The 19,966-nt window shown below is 45.5% G+C and overlaps 5 protein-coding genes across 8 annotated transcripts; 2 read left to right on the top strand and 3 right to left on the bottom strand.

Moving 5' to 3' along the window:
* Window positions 1-1,336: 1,336 nt before the first annotated feature.
* Window positions 1,337-2,535, bottom strand: LOC6595974 (protein FRG1 homolog). The gene is made up of 5 exons (XM_002021004.2): window positions 2,456-2,535; window positions 2,198-2,380; window positions 1,941-2,139; window positions 1,665-1,864; window positions 1,337-1,599 (listed from the first exon to the last, which is right to left on the bottom strand). Exons 1-5 carry the CDS (start codon window positions 2,512-2,514, stop codon window positions 1,452-1,454), a joined length of 789 nt encoding a protein of 262 aa, XP_002021040.1. The 5' UTR covers window positions 2,515-2,535; the 3' UTR covers window positions 1,337-1,451.
* A 602-nt stretch (window positions 2,536-3,137) lies between these two features.
* On the bottom strand, window positions 3,138-7,787 carry LOC6595975 (tectonin beta-propeller repeat-containing protein). The gene is made up of 4 exons (XM_002021005.2): window positions 6,669-7,787; window positions 4,945-6,608; window positions 3,597-4,875; window positions 3,138-3,536 (listed from the first exon to the last, which is right to left on the bottom strand). Exons 1-4 carry the CDS (start codon window positions 7,731-7,733, stop codon window positions 3,498-3,500), a joined length of 4,047 nt encoding a protein of 1,348 aa, XP_002021041.1. The 5' UTR covers window positions 7,734-7,787; the 3' UTR covers window positions 3,138-3,497.
* Window positions 7,788-8,936: 1,149 nt separating this feature from the next.
* LOC6595976 (DCN1-like protein 4) lies at window positions 8,937-15,411 on the top strand. 3 transcript variants are annotated; one of them, XR_003408889.1, is made up of 7 exons: window positions 8,937-8,981; window positions 9,040-9,228; window positions 13,948-14,039; window positions 14,118-14,371; window positions 14,439-14,646; window positions 14,717-15,071; window positions 15,132-15,411. XR_003408889.1 is itself a non-coding variant. In XM_002021006.2 (6 exons), the coding sequence occupies exons 2-6, from the start codon at window positions 9,125-9,127 to the stop codon at window positions 14,791-14,793; spliced, it is 735 nt and encodes a 244-aa protein (XP_002021042.1). In that variant the 5' UTR covers window positions 8,937-8,981; window positions 9,040-9,124; the 3' UTR covers window positions 14,794-15,162. The 3 variants fall into 3 exon arrangements, 2 of the variants coding, with proteins under 2 accessions (XP_002021042.1, XP_026845543.1); XM_002021006.2 differs by having other exon boundaries at window positions 14,717-15,162; XM_026989742.1 differs by lacking the exons at window positions 8,937-8,981; window positions 9,040-9,228 and adding an exon at window positions 13,792-13,872 and having other exon boundaries at window positions 14,717-15,162.
* Window positions 10,289-11,978, bottom strand: LOC6595977 (lysosome-associated membrane glycoprotein 5). Its single transcript, XM_026989741.1, has 5 exons — window positions 11,778-11,978; window positions 11,553-11,635; window positions 11,229-11,477; window positions 10,689-11,098; window positions 10,289-10,579 (listed from the first exon to the last, which is right to left on the bottom strand). Exons 1-5 carry the CDS (start codon window positions 11,860-11,862, stop codon window positions 10,537-10,539), a joined length of 870 nt encoding a protein of 289 aa, XP_026845542.1. The 5' UTR covers window positions 11,863-11,978; the 3' UTR covers window positions 10,289-10,536.
* A 644-nt stretch (window positions 15,412-16,055) lies between the features above and the next one.
* Window positions 16,056-18,945, top strand: LOC6595978 (serine/threonine-protein kinase polo). Of its 2 annotated transcripts, XR_003408871.1 has the most exons (6): window positions 16,056-16,367; window positions 16,737-16,961; window positions 17,033-17,812; window positions 17,874-18,302; window positions 18,372-18,627; window positions 18,814-18,945. XR_003408871.1 is itself a non-coding variant. In XM_002021008.2 (5 exons), exons 1-5 carry the CDS (start codon window positions 16,269-16,271, stop codon window positions 18,564-18,566), a joined length of 1,728 nt encoding a protein of 575 aa, XP_002021044.1. In that variant the 5' UTR covers window positions 16,056-16,268; the 3' UTR covers window positions 18,567-18,945. The 2 variants fall into 2 exon arrangements, 1 of the variants encoding a protein (XP_002021044.1); XM_002021008.2 differs by having other exon boundaries at window positions 18,372-18,945.
* The last annotated feature ends 1,021 nt before the right edge of the window (window positions 18,946-19,966 follow it).

Genomic DNA, 19,966 nt, shown 5'->3' with positions numbered 1-19,966 from the left:
AATCTTTGGGAAATATGTAGGTTCAAAAGCATTCTGTCGATCCACAGAAATCGGAATTCATTTACAGATTTACTTACATGTATCATAAACGATGATGAATCAATGCTGAAAGTTTTCAGACAAGCATTATAGCCTCGTAAGATGGTCTTTTAGAACACGTTGCTTGTGGTCCTGCTGCAGTGGCAGTGGCGTTCCTTTCTGAATCTAGTTTTACTTCGAATTGATTATCCCATACCTGTCCCCGCCACAGGGAAAAAACACCCCATGTTGCATGCAATTTTGGAAACACCACCAAAAAGAGAACAGGAATACGAGCAGAGCGGCCAGACAGCGAGCCTTACTTATGCGATTCCAATTGCCAGAACGGTTTTAACGAATGCAGCGCCTTAAATTTCAATGAGATCACCCAATTCGAATGGATTAGTTCAATGAGTGGTGCCCCGACGGCTTCACTTTTGCCACATATGGGGATCCGAATAGCTTATTTCTGCAACACACTTCACAATAGTTATCCAGATATCCAAGTGAATCCAGATACCCCACACACACGGATGTCACTGCTATTCAGAAGACCATTGTGCACTTTGAACCATTTGCCATCGCTCGGAAAATTCAATTTTGACAATTCTCAAGTGACACTTCGATGGCGCACTAAACAAAAAACAGAGTTGCGCTCTTGACAGCCTAGAGCTCGATGGAATGGATGAATCAAATCCCAACTACTACGACGATGTATGATACGATTGAATCCGATGATAGCGCGGCTACAGGCGAGTGGACTTTCACCCACGAACAGGGTCCAGAGCAAACTGGCGGGCACGCGACCTAAAGCCATCAGCCAAGGCGAAATAAAGCCACGAGCGCACGGACGAGCACGAGACACCACACGAGACTTCAGGCTGTCCTCACTTCCTGCTCGGGGAAAGCGAGAAGCGCACGCCAGCGCTGGTGTGAGGGGGTGCGCAGAGAGAGGACGAGAGCGAGCGCACGGGGTGGTTCAAACAACCACCCAGGGGGTGGCTCGGGTGGTTGTGCACGATATGTCGTGTGTTGTGACGCCGTCTGTTACGAGTTGTACAAGTGGCATCCATCGCAGGCCGCCGACAGGGGTGGAAAAGAGGACGGCCAGACATTTTCCCCTACGTAGTACTAAAAACGGACAAATCAACTAGAATTAACTAATCGTAGCATGTAAATCTCTATGGGAGCCCTTGCTACTACTGAATATTGGTACATCTCTGGCTATGAATGTAAGCTAGAAACTAAAACTTATCCTAAAAGTATAGACCTCACTTATCAAAATCCATGCAAGAGTACCTTAACAGTTTTTGCACCATAAACGAGGGCCAATACTCATTTATTTTTAAAATTAAATGTAGATTTACTCATCAATCAGCATCAGGAAAAGCATTAGAACATTAAAGAAGTCAAATCTTAGAATAAAGCTTTCTTCACTTGCAATAACGATCGGCTTTCATTTTGCTACGTCTGTCCAAAAGAGTTTCATGCAGGGATCCTTGGGCCTTGGCTTCCTCGAGCTCTTTTATGGTGCTTTTGCTGATTAAAATCTTTTTGTCCTGAAACTTTTGGAACTTTTTCCTGTAGATAAAACAAAACAAAGAACTTTACTTTTAGAATGATTGCTTCTTCGGGGCCTTACTTACACATAATTCTTTTCAACTTCGCCCAAGTCTCCCTTCTCTTCTTTGGGCTCCTCGTCGACGACAACGTCACGTGCTCCATTGCTCCGTACTTTGCAAATTTCATGCTCTCCCACCTTCTTTCGCAGGGCCACGCACGCATCGTCTTCGGGATCGATCGACATGAAGTGTCCGGTTTCCGACAGCAGAGCCATCCGATTATCCTTTAGGTCATTAAAAATATAGAATACAACTTTCCTTCAACACCTCTGGGGGGTCTTATAGAACCGAAATGCATACCTCGAAAACTGGCTCCCATTGCTCCATGCTACCTACGGCCTCTGAACGACCCGTAACCATTCCATCCTTTTCAATTTTGAGATACTTCCCATAGCCCGATTTGAAGGCCACTTTTCGATCGTTGATGGGAAATGCAGTAAAAATCTCCTCCGGTTCCGGGGACTCACCAGAGCCGTGTGGGGCGCCCAGGGTAAACAGACTGGAATATTTATGTGTGTGAGTATAATGATGTTTTTACAATGCGCCTTCTTTATTACCCATTGTCCAGTGCCTTCAGGTAACATCGATTACCAAATTCTATAGCGACTGTTCCGGTAAGGTCCACTGCTGCCTTCGCTGCCCACCAGCCGCCGTGATCGATTGCGTCTTCGTCGACCTGAACCTTTGGCTTTTTGGAAGTTTCTTTTTCATCTTTTTCCTTCTTCCGTTTCTTACTTTTTCTGTGGTTGAACGCGAAGAAACAATCTTGTAAGTAACAGCAGCTACAGAAACTACAGATCTACATATACTCATACTTGTGCTTTTCTCCCTTTAAGACTAATTTTTTGATGCGCACATTGTCATAATCGGACATTGGAGCTTTTATTTAGAAACAATTAAAAACAATTTTGTTGTGGAACTGTGTCAAAACGAATTGTTTTATTTTGTTTTGGTATAGTGATGTGCATTTCTTAAACGAAATATATCGACGTATATTGTGATTACTCGATGAATTCATAAAGGACTCTAAAATTTATTTGGACGTTGACATGCAATGACTGCATCTATCAAGAGGCGATGCAATTACTGCAAAATCAAACCGAACAAGAGACGATCAAACGATCAGGAACTCGATCCTGCTAGTATTCGATAAGTGATGTGATATGCCTCTTAATTGCTTTTAACATGATTTATTCATTGGTGCATTGCAAAAGAGAGTCAGTCTGCTAAACAACCGATATATTTACTTACACTATCGATACAAAAGTCGCATCCCAAGAAATTTCAAGGTGTGTAACCTGAAGAGGGAGCAACAAAATCATTCAAAAATTTGAAATCAATTTGAGATCAAACTGATGAAGAGAAATCTGAATATAATCGAATAAATGTGTTCCTTTTGAATAATTATACATATTGTAATAAGAATGATGAGAAAAAACCAATTTCATTCATTAACTTTGGCTTAGTAATTATATCTTGTAAAGAAATATAAATAACTTAATTTGTAAAAAAAGAAACAAATTTAAGCGTTTTATGGTTGAGTACACAAAATGGAACAATAATAATACAAGTACAAGAGAGCAAGCAGGCTTCGTGTGCCGAAGCTTTTTAATACCCTTGCAGATTGATAATTCCAATATATTCCAGAGAGATTAAAGTTCGGTTTGGAACGTCTTAAGAGCTGCCCGACGGTAAGAATATTCTATTCTATTCTAGAGTCCAAAATACTTCTTTTGAATTAAGGACCCCTGGTCAAAATGGTCTTACCGTCTGTAAGGGTATACAAATACATATAGCAAGCATAAATACAGTATCATGAATCGTAAATAGGAATGCACTTCATGGAACGACAACTGTTTACATATAGCCCTCGACCGACACATGCTGCCACTGGCCCTGAAATGAAATTTCTGATTAAAAAACGAACGTAAAAGATTTGATTATAATCGTATTTACTGGGATGCCAAGGTTCCAGCCGACGCCCGCGGGATTCTCGCTTGTAATTCCGCACCGCCTGCAGATGATGCCATTGAGGGAGATGGCCCACACTTCAGCGCCCACGGATACCGATCGGAAGCCGCACTGTTGCTCCGTATGGGGCGGTATATTGGCGGCATTTGGAAGAAACTGCCAGTGCGAGCCCTCTGGAAAGGTTCTCGAAATCTCCTTGCGAACAGCCAGTCGTTGTTGGTTGTCCAAAGCCCAGATTCCAGCTCGCCCCACGCTTATCGCCTTGAATGTCACACCGGCCGGCGCCTCCACCTGTTGCCAAGCATCGCCGCAAGGGTTCTGCCTGCTAATGCCATAGCGGAAGAACACCATGCCGTTGCGCGCCACCGTCCACACCTGACCCGTTGGCCCAACGCTGATGGCAATCAGTGGCTGCTCGCTGGCAATGTGCTCCCAGGCGTCTCCGCGCGGATTCAAGCTACTAACGCCATGTCGGATGAGCACATCGCCATTGGAGGCAATGGCCCAAGCGGCAACAGGCACATTCTTAACGTCATGCGCACTGTCCACATCCTCGTCCAGGACATGAAGAGCCGCATCGAGCACTTTCGACTGGCTCAGCTCCTGCCAAGGGCCACTGCTGCTCAAGCGACATCTCTTCATCCACCGCCGACGACGCACGCAATCAGTGAGCTTCTTATGGGCATGATAGTTGGCAGGAAAGTCAATGGCATACTGCCAGCCCTCCTTGTCGGCGCCACCTGGTATGTTGTAGTCAATCGCCCAGTCCGAGATCCACTCGCAGTGCGTGGACAGCAGCTTGGTGTGCTCCTTGCTGCGCTTCTGCCGTCCAGTGGCATCGCTCCATGTGTGCCGGTCCGTGGGCAGGCTTTTGGCAGTGAATCCGCTTATCGGATTCCACCGCTGATTCTCATACACGTAGTACGTGTGCGTGTCTATCATTGCGTTTATCTTTCCGGAGCCCTCGAGGCCCTTGAGGAACATGCCGCCCCATCCGCCGTTGTAAACCCATGCGGTATTGTCGCAGGATATGCCCCATACAACATCCACGCCGCTGTTGTAGACCCGCTTGATGTGGCCTCCCATCTGGCGCCAGTGCATCTGTTGCATGGACACAATGACTGACGGACAGCGATACAGCACGCTGAAGAGCTTGATGCGTCCACTCACGTACAGGCAAGTGACACTCTCCGGATCAATGCGGTATTTGTAGTCCGTATAGACCACATTATTCACAATGATGTGGTAGTGGTTCTGCAGTGCTCTGAAACGATGGAGAGAGAGCGATAGATAAGCTGGTTTTTGGGTAGGTTTATCGATGCCACAGCCTTACCTGATTTTCAATGTAAACGTGGCGCCCGGAGCAAACACTACCTTGTCGTTGCGCACCTCCTCCAGCCATTCAGATTCCTTCATGGAATTGAGCACAGTTGTGCGCTCGTTGAAGCGTGGATTCAGATGCAAGGCGATCACTCGGTGTTTCTCCACACGATGGGGCTGCACCTTGACCGTCGAGTGGCACTGCAGGTCGAAGCGTATCTGATCAGCATCGTCATAAACGCACCCAGAGATCTCCAGTTCAGTGCCACAGGGCATGCCATTGTACAGAGTGTTGTAGTAGGGTGTCTCGCAGGTGGACACGTCCATTCTCTCCACGTATCCCTGGCCGCTGGACATCTGCTGCGCCTTCATAGTGGCCGCATCGAAGACAAACACATCCCCCAGGTCGCTGGTCAGCCAAATGGCATTGTTGGCCGGCTTCCCTATCAGAGTATTGATTTGGCTGCACACTGACGACAAGTGCGAGAGCCAATCCTCCATTTCCGAGTCGCTGGAGAACTGCAGCTTTACGGGCGAGCAGTTGACGGGCAGATGGGGGGCATGGATGGCCAGACGCGGCGATCCCGCCTCGCTGCAGCACTGCGCGCACGTAATATCCGATAGCGGAAACTGTATCTTTGTGGCCGCTCCATCGGGGCTGAGCACTGTGAAGGTGCCCGAGTCACCCGATCTTGAGCCATCGATGCTGCCACTGTTGCTGCCACTGCTGCTGCCACTGACCCATTCAAGCTCTATTATGCAGTCCTCAAAGTCCCCGCCGGGTCGTTGGTAGCGTGCATCCGCAGACTTTATCCACGAAGACAGCTCCACAGCCTTTTCGAATTGGGTCTTACTCTGCAGCTTGACGAGCTTCTCCTGTCGGCGCTGCAGCTTGCCCAGAATGTCCTTCCGCCAGTTGGCATTCACATCCACTTTGCTGTCACTGGCCGCCTGCTCGTTGAACCAGTTGGGCAGATTGTTTGAGTCGACGGTGACTGCTCCGGGAGCAACACAGCTCCAAAGAACCCCGCATTCGGTCCAGAACTGAGAGCCCGTGTGGTCATCATCCTCACCCAGAAACACATCCGATCCGTGGTGCATCGAGTCCGACTCGAAGACCGTCGAATCGCTCTCTGGATGCGCCTCCATGCCCACCACGGATCCTACACTGCGCACTGGCGACCAGGCACGAGGATTCCTCAGCTGTGTCTCGAATTTCCCACTGTTTTCGATCACATCTGCGGCGGGCGCACTGCTGGCGTGTGAGGATTCGCGAAGTGCTGCCGTACGCTGCTTGTGGCGATCGTTCAGGTTCAGGCTGCCTATGGTTGGCGGCGAGTCGGCGCTGAGTTTCCACCTTTCGTTTTTCAAGCGTCCTCCCACTCCGTTGCTGGAGGAGGAGCCCGCGGAACTGTGGAGCACCGTTTCGATAACGGCGCACGTTTCAACGACGCCCTTCTCTTTCTCTTTGGAGTAGAGATTGGAGAAGCTCTGGTGCTTGGACCCGGGCGTGGAGCTGCTGCCACCGCTCTTGCGGGATACAATGGACAAGGAACTGGAAGTGCGGCTGATCTGCATGGGGCATTGCAGTTGACGCCACTTTTTGCCGGTGGGATCGGCGACAGTTACGCCGGACCGATAGTACAGCAAACGGTCAGCGGCCCCCACAGCGAATACCTAGAGAATGGGACACGTAAGTAACCAAAGGAGAATGCCTCAATGGAGGGGAGCGCTCACCTGATCGTTAGGCGCCACGGAAACCATTGAGACGTTGCCTACCATTTCCACCCAACCTTTGCCAATGGCCGAGTCCTCACTTATGCCAGCCGCCTCGCCCTTGATGCCGCGTCGGAACCAGGCATGGTGATCGTTGGTCACACACCAGACCGCATCAGTGCCAACAGAAACGTGTACGATGCGCAAATTCGCGCCAGCCACTGGCGTCTTGACATCGAGCCACGCCTCGCCGGATAGGTTATCGCGGGTCACACCTGTGCGAACGATGACCCGACCGTTGTACAAAACAGCCCAAACCAGACCGGTGGGGCCCACACTGATCTGCGACAGCTCACTGCCCGTGGGCGTGGCTATGGCTGTCCAGCGCAGGCCTTCGGGTGCCGTCTTCGACACACCTGTTCGAAACATGGCCCTGCCATGAGCGGTAATGGCCCAGACACACAGCGTGCCGGCCGCAGCATTGGGCACATTTGTGCCTCCAATTGCCACATCGATGAAGGGCTCTTGGGTGGGATCTTTGTGTAGTGGAGCCACGGCACACCAGCTGTTTAGGGCGGCATAGCGGCGGTAACGTTTCCATTTGCGACGCCGCACATACGAGTTCCATGACTTCTTAATCGAGTAGGAAGCCGGAAAGTCCAAGGCATACATCCAGCCGTCTTCTGGAAGCTGCTGGCCATCCAACTCCAGGTCCAAGTGCCAGTCCCCATCCCATTGCCAGGCCATGGAGGGCAGGCGAATCTTGTCCACACTTCGCTCCACGCTGCCGTCAGCGGAAGAGTATTTGTATCGATCGGTGGGCAAAAGAGTCTTGGAGAAGCCCTCGATGGGCAGCCAGCGTTCGTTCTCGTACGACTCCTCCTTGACCCGTATGGGCACATCGAGTCCGTGAACGTGTACATACACCTGACGGTCGCCGCCAATGGCCCACAGAAAATTAGGTACAGCGCAGATTTTCTTGAATTCCAATCCCAGATACGGCAATTCCCGCCACGCTCCCGAGCTGGTGGACAACGTGTACACACGACCCTCACTGCTCGCGGCAAACAAATATGTGCTAGGCATTTTGGCCACGATTAAATGTAATACTTATAGGGTAGTTGCTGTTCGTTCTCGGTCTTTCATTGTGTTTACAATACGAAAAATTGATTTTTCGTTCATTCTTCACGTCGGCACAAGGTTGCCATATCAGCAGTTTATCAGCTGTGAACCCAACAGTATTCTAGCCCCAATCATAGTGTAAACAATCAGTAAAACAATAGCCCCCTTATCACTCAGACACAAAATTACGAAACTACGAGCTGAAGTCACAGGAATTTTTAAAACAAAATTGTATATCAGTGTTAAATTTTCCCGCTTCATATTATCGATGGTAAGCCGAAACAGTCGATGGTCGGGTAATTTTGAAACCATCGATAGTATATATCGATAGGGCTAGGAAAACAAATCGAAACAAATAAATGAATTGTAAATTGATTTCGAAAAATATGCCAATAATTCAAAGAGTTCGTTCGTACGGAGCAATGTAAGGAGTATTTTAACTAAATATAGTACAACCACCACCAATTAAGTGAGTATACGGCAGCCGTGCGAGATTAAAAGTGCGTTCGGCGTGGCGACGTAAAAGACGAGCACGCGCAGCGTCAGCTGCTAGCTGTGGAGGCGGCCACCACGAAAACCCCGACCGACTCCATCCTCTACTCCATTATCATATCGCCAAAAGCAAGTAGTCCTTGCCAGCAGCCGGTATTTCGTATTTCGTACATTCAAGTAGTAAAACGTTCCTGTATGCACGCATACACACACACACACACACTCACACACAGACGCAGATTTGGGTGCAAATGGTCAGGCATGCACGTACTATAAGGCAGGTTGTTGTTTTTGCTTGGTGCGAACAAACTAAACTACGCGGACGCGGAAGTCCCACAGAAATATCCATGCAACGCAGCCCCGTGTTGCGTGTATATGTCTGCACATCGTATGAACACACACATACAGCAGAAGTGCTCCTGTGTGCATTCCGTGAATTTCTTGGCAGCGACAGTGGAAAAATCATTGCGTCCACCGCGACCCCAGAGTTGGGGGAGGCCTGCACCGACCCGACCTCTGCCTTTGTGACAATTTGCAACGTTAACGCCGACACCCGTAACACAATTAACTAAACACAAAACACACATTTGTTCTTCATTCGGTGGAATCCTTATACGAGGATATTAATGCCGCAGTTTGATTTCTTTTAACCATTGTCTCTCCCTCCTTTCACAGACTAGCATTTCAAGCTGTGTAATGTGTGCTCTCTAAACTACTGTGGTAAGTGCACTGCATAATTGGATGGACAATAAGTTAATCTATTTCCCCAAACCAACAGAACACATTCTTCCAAGCAACTATTATTAATTAAGTCTGGTGACAGGCGCATAAGGCGACGTCTGCCAATCACATCACAACAAGTCATGCCACGGGGTAAGCGTCGAGCTCCAGAAATAGGCGAAACCATGGATAGTCAATCAAAAAGAGCCCGAACGAGCTATACCAGCATACCGACACAGCACGGCAGGTGAGTGCGCCTGAAAAATACACCCGGGGGCGGAGGGGGGCTCGAGACTTGAGAGTCCTCACACAGCAAGAATCCACACACTTTGTCTTTCCACACTCGCTGTTGGGAGCACCTAGGCCATCACCATTATTCCTTTTCATAGCGTTTCCTCCGTCTGTCGTCCCTTTGTATTAATTTGTGGAAACAAATCGATCGAAAGCTGGCAGTAGCCAGTTGCTTTAGGCCACGTTCATACTTACTCCAAGTACTACTTATTCCATTTGGCAACTGGAAATGAGTCGGAGGATATTGGTCTGCCAGCATACTTTCTTGTCGGCAATCGAACAGATCAATCAGATTACATCGCTTGGCATGTAGGAAGGCAAACATTATTCTGTTCTGTAATACGATGCATTCGGCAGCCCAACCAAAGGTTAGGCGTACTATTCCGGGAACGACACTCCCGGAGATGAATCAGATCATTTAGTGTGTATTTCTGCCCACAACTAATGTAATCCTTGGAATCTATTTGATGGTTATGATCAGAGCAGAGCCCCAAACCAAACACAGTATAGTGTTTATAGTCTCCCAAATCCATGCTTCAGACTTTCCAGATCTATTCGGCTAATCTTCCGCCAGGTATTTGGATTCTTAAGCAAGAAAAATGCCTGAGCAATCAGTTGGCAAATAATTGTTTGCTTAGGCGGTGGAAACATTAAGCCGAACCGCATTTGATATTCGATATAAACATAAACATGTTGTCCCAGACAGAAGTTAGCAATAATTTGTAAGCATGTGAGAAAGAAAGACTTGTTTTTGCGATGAATCTGAGATTTAATCAAAGGAGAGAGAAAGGTGCAGGAGGAGATTTCAAATAACAATAGATTGCTGAAATTTGAGTAGAAATTTAGAATTTGAACGATTCGATTTGATTCGATCTAAAGTACATGACGCGCCATAACATTGGTCTTTTGTTGAAGTTTTGTTATTTGTTGTTCGCCTGGCAAGTAAATAATACCTGATATATCTTGGGTTAGTAAGGATTTATGTTAACATTTAATAATTAATATTATATGTTTATGTTTATGTATATGTATATGTATAAGGTGCGTATTATTTTATACATTAACAATATGGAAGACATTTGCAATTCTCATATATTATATGTGTATCTCATAAATGGTAACATCAGCTTCTGCGCTGCGCCAACTCTTAGTTTAAAAATAGGACTACGGATTACAAGAGATCCAACAAACATGGGGGATATGTGTAGACAACGATATGGTCGAGAATATTTGAACAAAAAGCGCCACCTCACATTCGGCTCGCTCACTCCATTGAACCGTACTGGACCTTCTTGATTTTAAAGTAACTGCACGAAAAGAAAAACAGAACAGAAACATTAGTCGCACCCACTCACCAGAACACACCAGCAGAACAACAGAACAGAACAGCACAGAACAGAACAGAACGAGTCTTACCGCCAGCCTCCGTATCCAGATATGGTCAATAGAACGGCTATGGCCAGTGCAGTGCCCACTGCCAGAGGCGCTGTCTCGTCGCGGTAGGACCCAGTGGCACTGCAGTGGAACGACGGTCCCCACTTGCCAGTCTCCTTGAACATGAAGCTCTGCATGTGCAGATCGCGCAAGTACAGACGAGCAATATGTCCGGACTGGTCGCCAGAGTCGTTTGGGGCGTACATAATGACTTTCTGCTCTTTGTCGCAGACATACGCTTTGCCCACCGGCGTTGCGAAGTACATGGGCGTGTGCACGGGCGAGGTGAGCTTTACGTTCAGTCCGGGACGATCGGGGTGCTCGAACAGTGGGTTGGACGACGAGTATGTCAGCTCGAAGAGGTTGATGTACCAGCCCTCGCCGCCAGAAGACTACAGTGGGGGGGAGGGGAAACATTCCAGTGTAAGTGTGTAGGAGCTGCCACCTTTGACCTTATTTGGTTACTGAGCACCCAGCCACCCCAAAAGGGGCACCCACGCACTGGTGGCGTATAGTACATACCTTTTTGAATGTCATGGACAGCCTGAAACCCTTAAACTCCATTGTGAGTATCTCCATGTTGGACTCGTCGCACTCCCCACTCAGCTGGGGGCTGTCCGGCATGTACAGGTCGGCCTCCACATCCTCGTTCAGCTTGTTGCGATACTTGATGCCAATGAGACCGTCGACCTGCATTAGGATGCAGGTGATTCCGTTGGTGGCATTGAAGCGGTACAGCGAAGCAGTGGCATCATGGTTCATCGATGATGCCTGCAAAGGGGTTCCACGAGGGTGAACGATTGGATTTTTGGGACTGACCAACTGACCGACTGACGGCAGACTTACCGATGGCGATTTGGTTGTGTATTTGCTGACCCTCGGAGTTTTTGTCGTGAAGGCGCTCAGCTGCAGGCCCTGAACGGCGGTAACTGCAATGAACAGGACAACAGACAAGACAAGTTGCTTTTTCAGTGTGTCAGACCCGTCCTCGATAGTATTGATTTTCGGTGTGCTCTAACCACGCATAACGAAACTCGTGGCCCCCACTCTAAGCCTTCTTCTGTTACTTACCCAAAAAAACAAGGAGCGCCGAGTAGGCTAATGCTCCATTCAGGCAATTGGGAATGCAGTAGTTCCTTGGCTTCAGCTTCAGCATCTTTTAGCGAATTGTTTGCACAATATATTTAATTGATTCCTTGAAGAATTTTGCTCTGCCGTCTCCACTAGAGAGCTCGATGGGGAACTACGACGTGTTTCTTGCTTCGCGTCCTGCGCACATCTGAGGCCTCAGAAATGAGGAAATCATTCTAGCTGGTGTCCCCACAAAACGCACTCTCACTCCCACTCCCCACCATTTGACTTCACTCTCGCTTTTGTCCTGCGCAGACGCTCAATTGGATTGTGGGTACATACATATGTATATAGGATGCACCAAAAACCGAGCGGCAACGTTGTTAGCCGCGACAAGGGCCGTGGCTCTACATTTATACCCGATACTCAGTCGGTTTACAGATGTATACATATGGGCAATGAAAACAAACATTTTCCCCACGATTTTTTCCCCCGATTCGATAGCATTTTGTTGGAGAATTAAAAATAGGATATGTGTAGGTTTCTATCGAGTATTTACACAATAAATTATCTCAATTGGTTTTTGGAAAATTGAATTACAATAAGTATGAGCCTTATCACCTCACTTTTTCCCATAAACCACTTTATATTTGCTTAACAAACAACTTAGTAGGCTTTTAAGAGAGATATTGGGGATAAACTCTTCTCAAAAATCATCTCCTCCATGGGAGAAAATAGTATAGGAAAACATGGCTAAAAAAAAAGAAACAAGTTGATTTATGGAAAAAAAAAAAAACCGAAAAAATCGAACATCTTGAGATTTGTTATACATGTACACATATTAAATTTTTTACGCCTGTCTCTTTTTTTCCTATTCTGACACCAACACCAGCCATTTTATCTCGCTCTATTCCGCGATATCGCACACACTGCACGAGGAAGAGAGAGAGAGAGAGAATGAGTAAGCGCGTGGAAGGCGTTGCGTAGCCACTACAGTTTCATTTGTTCCTTCTGACTATAATAATGATCCGATCTGATCTATGATTCTTCGTGCGTCCGTCTGTCCGTCCGTCTTGATGAGCGCCTAGGTCTCAGAGACTATAAGAGCTAGAGAAAACACTGTGAGACCCGCCTCTTTCCACATAGTACGTGAATCGAAAACGCAGAACCATAGAGAAGTGCAGTGTGCACCCCCCAGTCGGAGGGCTGCTAGGTATGTGAGAAGTATACATATATTGTCTGAGTATCGGGTGTAAATGCAGAGCGGCGGCCCTTGCCGCTGCACACAACGATCCCGCTCGCTGTGGTTTTGTTTCTCTTTTGCACATTTTGCTTGTTCGTCTCGAGTCGAGCAGGAATCTGCCTCATCATGCACACGCCATGAATTTTTTTTTTTGTATGCTCGGGGAAACACTTTTGAGCTTTTCGCTTGTACCTCCCAAGTCTCGTATCATTTGAAGCCATTTCCATGGACCTACTATCAATGGTCGATGGGATCTAGCCTAGGAAAACCTCCAAGTATATACACAGATGGATCACCGATCCGATAAGAGCTAGCATATCTAAAATTGTTGAATACTTCTATATGTACACACATGTAGCAGTATATATGCATATGTACAAGTCTACATAAATATGTACATATATATACTGTATATTTTTTGGTATGCCTATGCCTAATCGAATGCAAAGCTGTCTCTGATATTGTTGTCATGGAAGAGCAGTACAAAATATCATTTTGGGGAAAAACTTTTTGCTTTTAAGGTAACTTATTGCAAAAATCTGTAACGACACGAGTAATTATATGAAGATTCGCCAGGCCTTCCTTTCTAGTCTTTCAGCTGTTTGTCTGCTCTTGGCATTGGCCTCGTCTCTGCGCTACGTTTACTATCGCTATTTTTAGGGACCGGACGCAACACTTAAAACAAAACCCGAGCGAAGAAGAAAATCGAATAAAATAAACAAAAAAGAGTCCACAAAGAGAACTAGGGACAGATTCGATTGAAACTTTAGTGTATATGTAGTGCATGGTGCAAGAAGAAAAACAGATCAATTAATTCTCATTGGTATATGAATCGAGAGTATCGATGGCAGAGTATGTGGATGGAAATCAGTCTATAGAATCAGCAAGTAAATATTTTATGGACGATATTTTACTTATTTTCCACAGGCGCCATATCAGAGCTGAAGACAGCTTCAGTCATAAACGATGTCTGACATGGTTCCAGGAATACACAACTCCCGATGAGCCAGAGACACTGGGTAAGTGGCGCTTCTACCATGCACGTTTTCGGATCATCTATACGTAGAAGCTATACATTGGCTGCCCCTCCTTCATAGGTCCTGACGGAATGGAAAAGTTCTGCGAAGATATAGGAGTGGCGCCGGAAAACATTGTGATGCTGGTCCTCGCCTACAAAATGGGCGCCACCCAGATGGGCTTCTTCAGCCAGAAGGAATGGTTGAAGGGCCTCACAGAGCTCGAGTGTGACTCAACAATGAAAATGGTTGTGAAACTGGACTATCTGCGTAGCATACTCAACGATGCCAACTCCTTCAAGAGCATTTACAGATATGCCTATGATTTCGCCAAGGTATACTTATCTCACTATTCGCACGAAAGATCTAAGCAAATGTATATATGTTTTTTTCCATATCTAGGACTCGGACCAAAGGAGTATGGACATCAATACGGCCAAGGCCATGTTGGCGTTGCTGCTGGGCAAGCATTGGCCACTCTATCCGCAGTTCGCACAGTTTCTAGAGCAGTCAAAGTACAAGGTGATCAACAAGGATCAGTGGTGTAACATACTAGAGTTTTCGCGCACAATCTGCATGGACTTGTCTAACTACGATATTGACGGCGCATGTGAGTAACCACGCCACGTTTTGGCGTTTCTTTTTTGCGATAACTAATTGATTGTTTTTGTGGTTTGCAGGGCCGGTCATGTTGGATGAGTTCGTAGAGTGGATGCGCATGCAGCGGAATCAGGTCTCCAGCTCGGTATCCAGCTGAGAGATGCTGTATCAATTCGCCTATTTCTAGTTCAACTGCTGGATATCAATGAGGAGGAGGAGGAGACAGGAGAGGAGTTCACCAATTTAAGATCAGCGGAACTAAGACCCCGTACCCAGCCTGCATCCCATATCCTGTATCCCTGTATACGCCCCATACACGCACTCAAAACGACACTCACTCGCAGAGACACACAAACACACAAGGCATTTGGAGAGACTGCGTACACTGGCAAAGCAAACCAACTATGAAACTACACTATTGATATAATATTTAATGTAATAATTTATGTATTAACGACTACTAAAAACTAAAACCGAAAATTTTCTACTTTTAAGGAGTCATTGAATACAAGAATACAAGAAAGAACAGCAGAAAAAGCCAAATTGGGGGCCGCTCGCAAAAAGAAAAACCCACTAAAAAGAAGCGATGGAAATAACCGAGAAAACCCCCAACCCCCAAGAAAAACGAAACTTTTCAAGATATCTGCACTATAGTCAAAATCAACGAAAGTCGACACCAATCCTGGGCAAATCGTAATCGTTAATAAATCAATGTAGGAAGAACACAACTTTTGGGGAATATTTAATAAATATGCATATTAAGTGAATACAGTGACAGTGGTGTTGCCTTGTTACCTAATTCATTTTTGCTAGATTTCATCTAATTAGAAAATTAAATATTGGAACTCCCAAGATCTCGGAGCACGACCGTCGGGTGATTACGGTCTAAGCGTGCCTGATCACTGACTGATTTAGTATCTCTGAATATGGTAACTAAAATGTTCGCATTATCAGTGGATATATGCATGTAAATATATGCGAAAGCGTGTATATAACATAACATATATGTATGCGTGAATAATTTCTTGTAAGGCTATCTATGAACTCTGCCGCCATCTGTTGGCGAGTAGATGAGCTACTACGGACAGCTGAAACTCCATGGGAGGCTTCAGGCTTTTATCGCACAAAAATATTGTTTGACACAGCTACCCAAACAATAATGAAAGTAGCATCAAAAGTAGTAGGCTCATCTGAATAAGATAAGTCAAACAACGTTAACTCAATGAAACAACAGCATAAAATAGAGTGCTCTGATTTGAGAAAAGTAGTTGCGTTGACATATCAGTCTCACAAATATATAAAAATTCATCTACTAAAATTTATTATAGATCGATATATGTGCAGCGCACATCACTAATTTTCATTGGCATTTAAATCGAACGGTTTCGGCGCGTTCTCCGCTTTGTGGCTATTTTTCGTGAACTGTGAATTGTGAGTGGTGTCGGTGGGCATAGGCATAGTCTGCGAGCGATAATTTGTGTCTTGGCATTTGCATTGTCATTGTTAAATTGTTTCTTTGGGAACGCATTTAACTGGACGTGGTGTGTACAGAGCGGATTTTGCATCAACGCGAAGGCGAGGAAGTTTTTTGTGTTTCGAGTGAACGCCAAGGCAAAGGGACATCAGAGCAAAATGGCCGCAAAACCGGAGGATAAAAGCACAGATATACCGGATCGTCTCTTCGACTCCAATCAACGCAGGACGTACAAGCGTATGCGCTTCTTTGGAAAGGTAAGACTTGCCCCAGAAGTGGATCATTGTGTTCTAGGGAATCCTCATGCACATTTTAACAACTCTGCGCAGCCTCGCAGCGCTGGGCATACACATACATATGTATGTAAGGGCATGCAAACCAACATATACAAGCATGCGATTTACATCTATTTTCGCCTCAGTTTCCTTTGGCACCCTTCCACTGTTTTATGTGTGATCGCGTGCGTGTGTGTGCCTGGTAGAGTTGTCAAAGAAGTGACGGCCCAGCCACATACATGCATGCATACGTACATTCCTTTTTTTTTTTTTTGGCGCGTCGCATTCAATTTACAATTATTTAGCAAAAAATTGTGGCTATAATGAGATGTTTTGCAATTGCTTGTGCAGGGCGGCTTTGCCAAGTGCTACGAAATCATCGATGTGGAGACCGACGATGTTTTTGCCGGCAAAATCGTATCAAAGAAGCTGATGATCAAGCACAACCAGAAGGAGAAGACCGCTCAGGAGATTACCATTCATCGTAGTCTCAATCATCCCAACATAGTGAAGTTCCATAGCTATTTCGAGGATGTCCAGAACATTTACATTGTCCTGGAGCTTTGCAAGAAGCGGGTAAGTACGCCGGAAATTCAGCATAGCATGCGTTCTTCCGAGCTAATGGATCCCGCCTTTTTGCCACTCAGTCGATGATGGAGCTGCACAAGCGCCGGAAAAGCATCACGGAGTTCGAGTGCCGCTACTACATTTACCAGATCATCCAAGGCGTCAAGTATCTGCACGACAACCGCATTATCCATCGCGACTTGAAGCTAGGAAACCTGTTCTTGAACGATATGCTGCACGTGAAGATTGGCGACTTTGGCCTAGCCACTCGCATCGAATATGAGGGCGAACGCAAGAAGACTCTGTGCGGCACCCCAAACTACATTGCCCCAGAAATTCTCACCAAAAAGGGGCATTCGTTCGAAGTGGACATATGGTCCATTGGCTGCGTCATGTACACTCTGTTGGTAGGCCAACCCCCGTTTGAGACCAAAACGCTGAAGGACACTTATTCAAAGATCAAGAAGTGCGAGTACAGAGTGCCAAGCTACTTGAGAAAACCTGCTGCGGATATGGTGATCTCCATGCTCCAGCCGAACCCTGAGAGCCGCCCAGCAATTGGCCAGTTGCTGAACTACGACTTCCTGAAGGGCTCGAAGGTGCCAACGTTCTTGCCAAGCTCTTGCCTAACTATGGCTCCGCGAATTGGCATCAACGACACCATTGAAGACTCCATTCATCGCAAGCCGCTGATGGAGATGAACGGCATTAGGGATGATACTCGTCTGGAGTCAACATTCCTCAAGGCTAACTTGCACGACGCCATCACTGCCTCGGCCCAGGTGTGCCGCCACAACGAAGACTACCGCAGCGACATTGAGAGCTTGCACCAGCAGCTCACCAATCTGATCAACAACAAGGTTTGTAATCATTGCAGTGATTGTATCTGTTAAATAATTATTAATCATCTCGTGCTTACAGCCGCGCATACTGCAAGGCAATCTCGGAGATGAGAATACCGATCCTGCAGCACAGCCGCTCTTCTGGATATCCAAGTGGGTCGACTACAGTGACAAATACGGCTTCGGTTATCAGCTCTGTGATGAGGGCATTGGCGTTATGTTCAACGACACAACCAAATTGATTCTGCTTCCGAACCAGATCAACGTCCACTTCATAGACAAGGACGGAAAGGAGAGCTACATGACTACGACCGATTACTGCAAGACGCTTGATAAAAAGATGAAGCTGCTTTCCTACTTCAAGCGTTACATGATCGAGCATCTCGTGAAGGCTGGAGCCAATAATGTGAACATTGAGAGTGATCAGATATCGCGTATGCCCCATTTGCACTCCTGGTTCCGCACAACGTGTGCTGTGGTCATGCATCTTACCAACGGTTCCGTGCAGGTAGCTACGCAAATTTAGTAAATGCTCCCCCGACTTATAGAAATTAACCAAAACTATTCCTGATTTCAGCTTAATTTCTCGGATCACATGAAGCTCATTCTTTGTCCGCGTATGAGTGCCATTACATACATGGATCACGAGAAGAACTTCCGCACATATCGCTTCTCGACCATCGTGGAGAACGGTGTGTCCAAAGATTTATATCAAAAGATACGCTATGCCCAAGAAAAACTTAGGAAAATGCTGGAGAAGATGTTTGTTTAATTGTTGGATGATGTTCACCATCTCCACAACCTACCAGCGGACTATCATTCTAAGGCAAAATGTTAGTTTAAGCTAAATCACGAACGCCTTAGCCAACCCAACCTAACCCTCGGGGTCGACTTAAAATATCACCAATTCCCCATTCTTCTGTACCCACGCCAATGCTTTCCCACAATCGTAGTTTCTGTCCAAATTTGTATTTACTGTTTAACGTTTTTTTTTTGTTTGTTTTTGCATTCCACTTTAGTTCCCTGTTTAACGATTATTCATTGGAAATGCTGGCCCACGCTGAAATATAAATATATCTGTTCAAATATTTTCGTACACGAATATCGAAAGAAATTATTAATAAATAAAAATAAATGCATACTTTTAGAAATTACAAGTAATCCTCGATCGCCCACGCATCATTTTAACAATTCGAACATTTGTGTAGTAAAAACAACAAACAAAACATGGATTTTAACTATTAGAACCCTGCGGTTTGGGAGTAAACATTTCTTTTGTATTTTTACCTAAGCTAATAAAATTTGAACCACTGTAGTAATAAATACAATGCTTCTCAAATTATTCAAATTGGAAGATTTTACGTCTCAAATTGATTCTGGGAATGTCGTATGTATTATATTTCTGTTTTCTGAGTACCAGTCGGCCACATTTACATTGTTTCGGCTTATCCACGAATTAGGAAACTTGAAACAATTTATCGCAGTTCAGGTGTAAGTATCGTGGTCATTTTTTTTTTTTTGAGGCATAGAGAAAGATTGAATATAAAAAAAGACTTTAAATACAGTGTTTTTTCCCGCAGTATACGTCAGGTTGCCCATCTGTTTTGTTGAAAACAACATTGTATAAAATATAACATCAATATTAAATTTTCCCGATCAATATAATTGATGGTGAAGCGAAACAATCGATGGTCGGATAATTTGTCAGCCAGGGTGAGCATTTACGGTATATTATACACTTTCATTACGGTGTATCGTTATATAATATTATGGTATATTTCATACATTTTCAAACAATTTATTTTTTTGGCGCACACCACTTGAATCCAGTCGATAGCATCGATGGCTTAGTCCGATTTTTCATCGGTATATTTTTTAAAGGAGATGGTATATTTCTAGGGTTGAGATCGTATATTTGCTGCTAATAAAACCATCGCTAGTGGCGCCTATTGAAAGTTTTGAATGGAATTATTTAAAAAATCGATTCTATCGATATTATCGGGCTCATATTGTTATTATTCAAAAAGTCCTTCAAAGGCTATTTTTCATCGAAATTAAATAAAAATTTTTCAAAACTCAAAAACTATGAAATGTTTCATACATAAGTCGCAAAATATAAATTCATGAAGCTATTTATTTGCTAAGAACAGTTCATAAATGGTAATTTCAAAA

This window comes from Drosophila persimilis, unplaced genomic scaffold (assembly GCF_003286085.1).
Source record: "Drosophila persimilis strain 14011-0111.01,24,50 unplaced genomic scaffold, DperRS2 tig00000431-arrow-pilon, whole genome shotgun sequence".
NCBI classification, from domain to species: domain Eukaryota; kingdom Metazoa; phylum Arthropoda; class Insecta; order Diptera; family Drosophilidae; genus Drosophila; species Drosophila persimilis.
Note: the sequence above shows the minus strand (reverse complement) of the source record. Positions and strands in the feature narration are given on the sequence as shown.

What these genes read in the sequence shown, in the direction of transcription:
- LOC6595974 (XM_002021004.2), bottom strand. Translation starts at nt 2,514, where the DNA reads ATGTCCGATTATGACAATGTGCGCATCAAAAAATTAGTCTTAAAGGGA. An exon ending in TTAAAGGGAGAAAAGCACAA is followed by an intron (nt 2,381 to 2,455) that starts GTATGAGTATAT and finishes GTTCAACCACAG; the next exon opens with AAAAAGTAAGAAACGGAAGA. An exon ending in CTGAAGGCACTGGACAATGG is followed by an intron (nt 2,140 to 2,197) that starts GTAATAAAGAAG and finishes TAAATATTCCAG; the next exon opens with TCTGTTTACCCTGGGCGCCC.
- LOC6595975 (XM_002021005.2), bottom strand. Translation starts at nt 7,733, where the DNA reads ATGCCTAGCACATATTTGTTTGCCGCGAGCAGTGAGGGTCGTGTGTAC. An exon ending in CCGTGGCGCCTAACGATCAG is followed by an intron (nt 6,609 to 6,668) that starts GTGAGCGCTCCC and finishes CCCATTCTCTAG; the next exon opens with GTATTCGCTGTGGGGGCCGC. An exon ending in ACGTTTACATTGAAAATCAG is followed by an intron (nt 4,876 to 4,944) that starts GTAAGGCTGTGG and finishes CCATCGTTTCAG; the next exon opens with AGCACTGCAGAACCACTACC.
- LOC6595976 (XM_002021006.2), top strand. Translation starts at nt 9,125, where the DNA reads ATGCCACGGGGTAAGCGTCGAGCTCCAGAAATAGGCGAAACCATGGAT. An exon ending in ATGCCTATGATTTCGCCAAG is followed by an intron (nt 14,372 to 14,438) that starts GTATACTTATCT and finishes TTCCATATCTAG; the next exon opens with GACTCGGACCAAAGGAGTAT. An exon ending in CTACGATATTGACGGCGCAT is followed by an intron (nt 14,647 to 14,716) that starts GTGAGTAACCAC and finishes TGTGGTTTGCAG; the next exon opens with GGCCGGTCATGTTGGATGAG.
- LOC6595977 (XM_026989741.1), bottom strand. Translation starts at nt 11,862, where the DNA reads ATGCTGAAGCTGAAGCCAAGGAACTACTGCATTCCCAATTGCCTGAAT. An exon ending in ACACAACCAAATCGCCATCG is followed by an intron (nt 11,478 to 11,552) that starts GTAAGTCTGCCG and finishes ACCCCTTTGCAG; the next exon opens with GCATCATCGATGAACCATGA. An exon ending in TCTGGATACGGAGGCTGGCG is followed by an intron (nt 10,580 to 10,688) that starts GTAAGACTCGTT and finishes CTTTTCGTGCAG; the next exon opens with TTACTTTAAAATCAAGAAGG.
- LOC6595978 (XM_002021008.2), top strand. Translation starts at nt 16,269, where the DNA reads ATGGCCGCAAAACCGGAGGATAAAAGCACAGATATACCGGATCGTCTC. An exon ending in TGGAGCTTTGCAAGAAGCGG is followed by an intron (nt 16,962 to 17,032) that starts GTAAGTACGCCG and finishes TTTGCCACTCAG; the next exon opens with TCGATGATGGAGCTGCACAA. An exon ending in CCAATCTGATCAACAACAAG is followed by an intron (nt 17,813 to 17,873) that starts GTTTGTAATCAT and finishes TCGTGCTTACAG; the next exon opens with CCGCGCATACTGCAAGGCAA.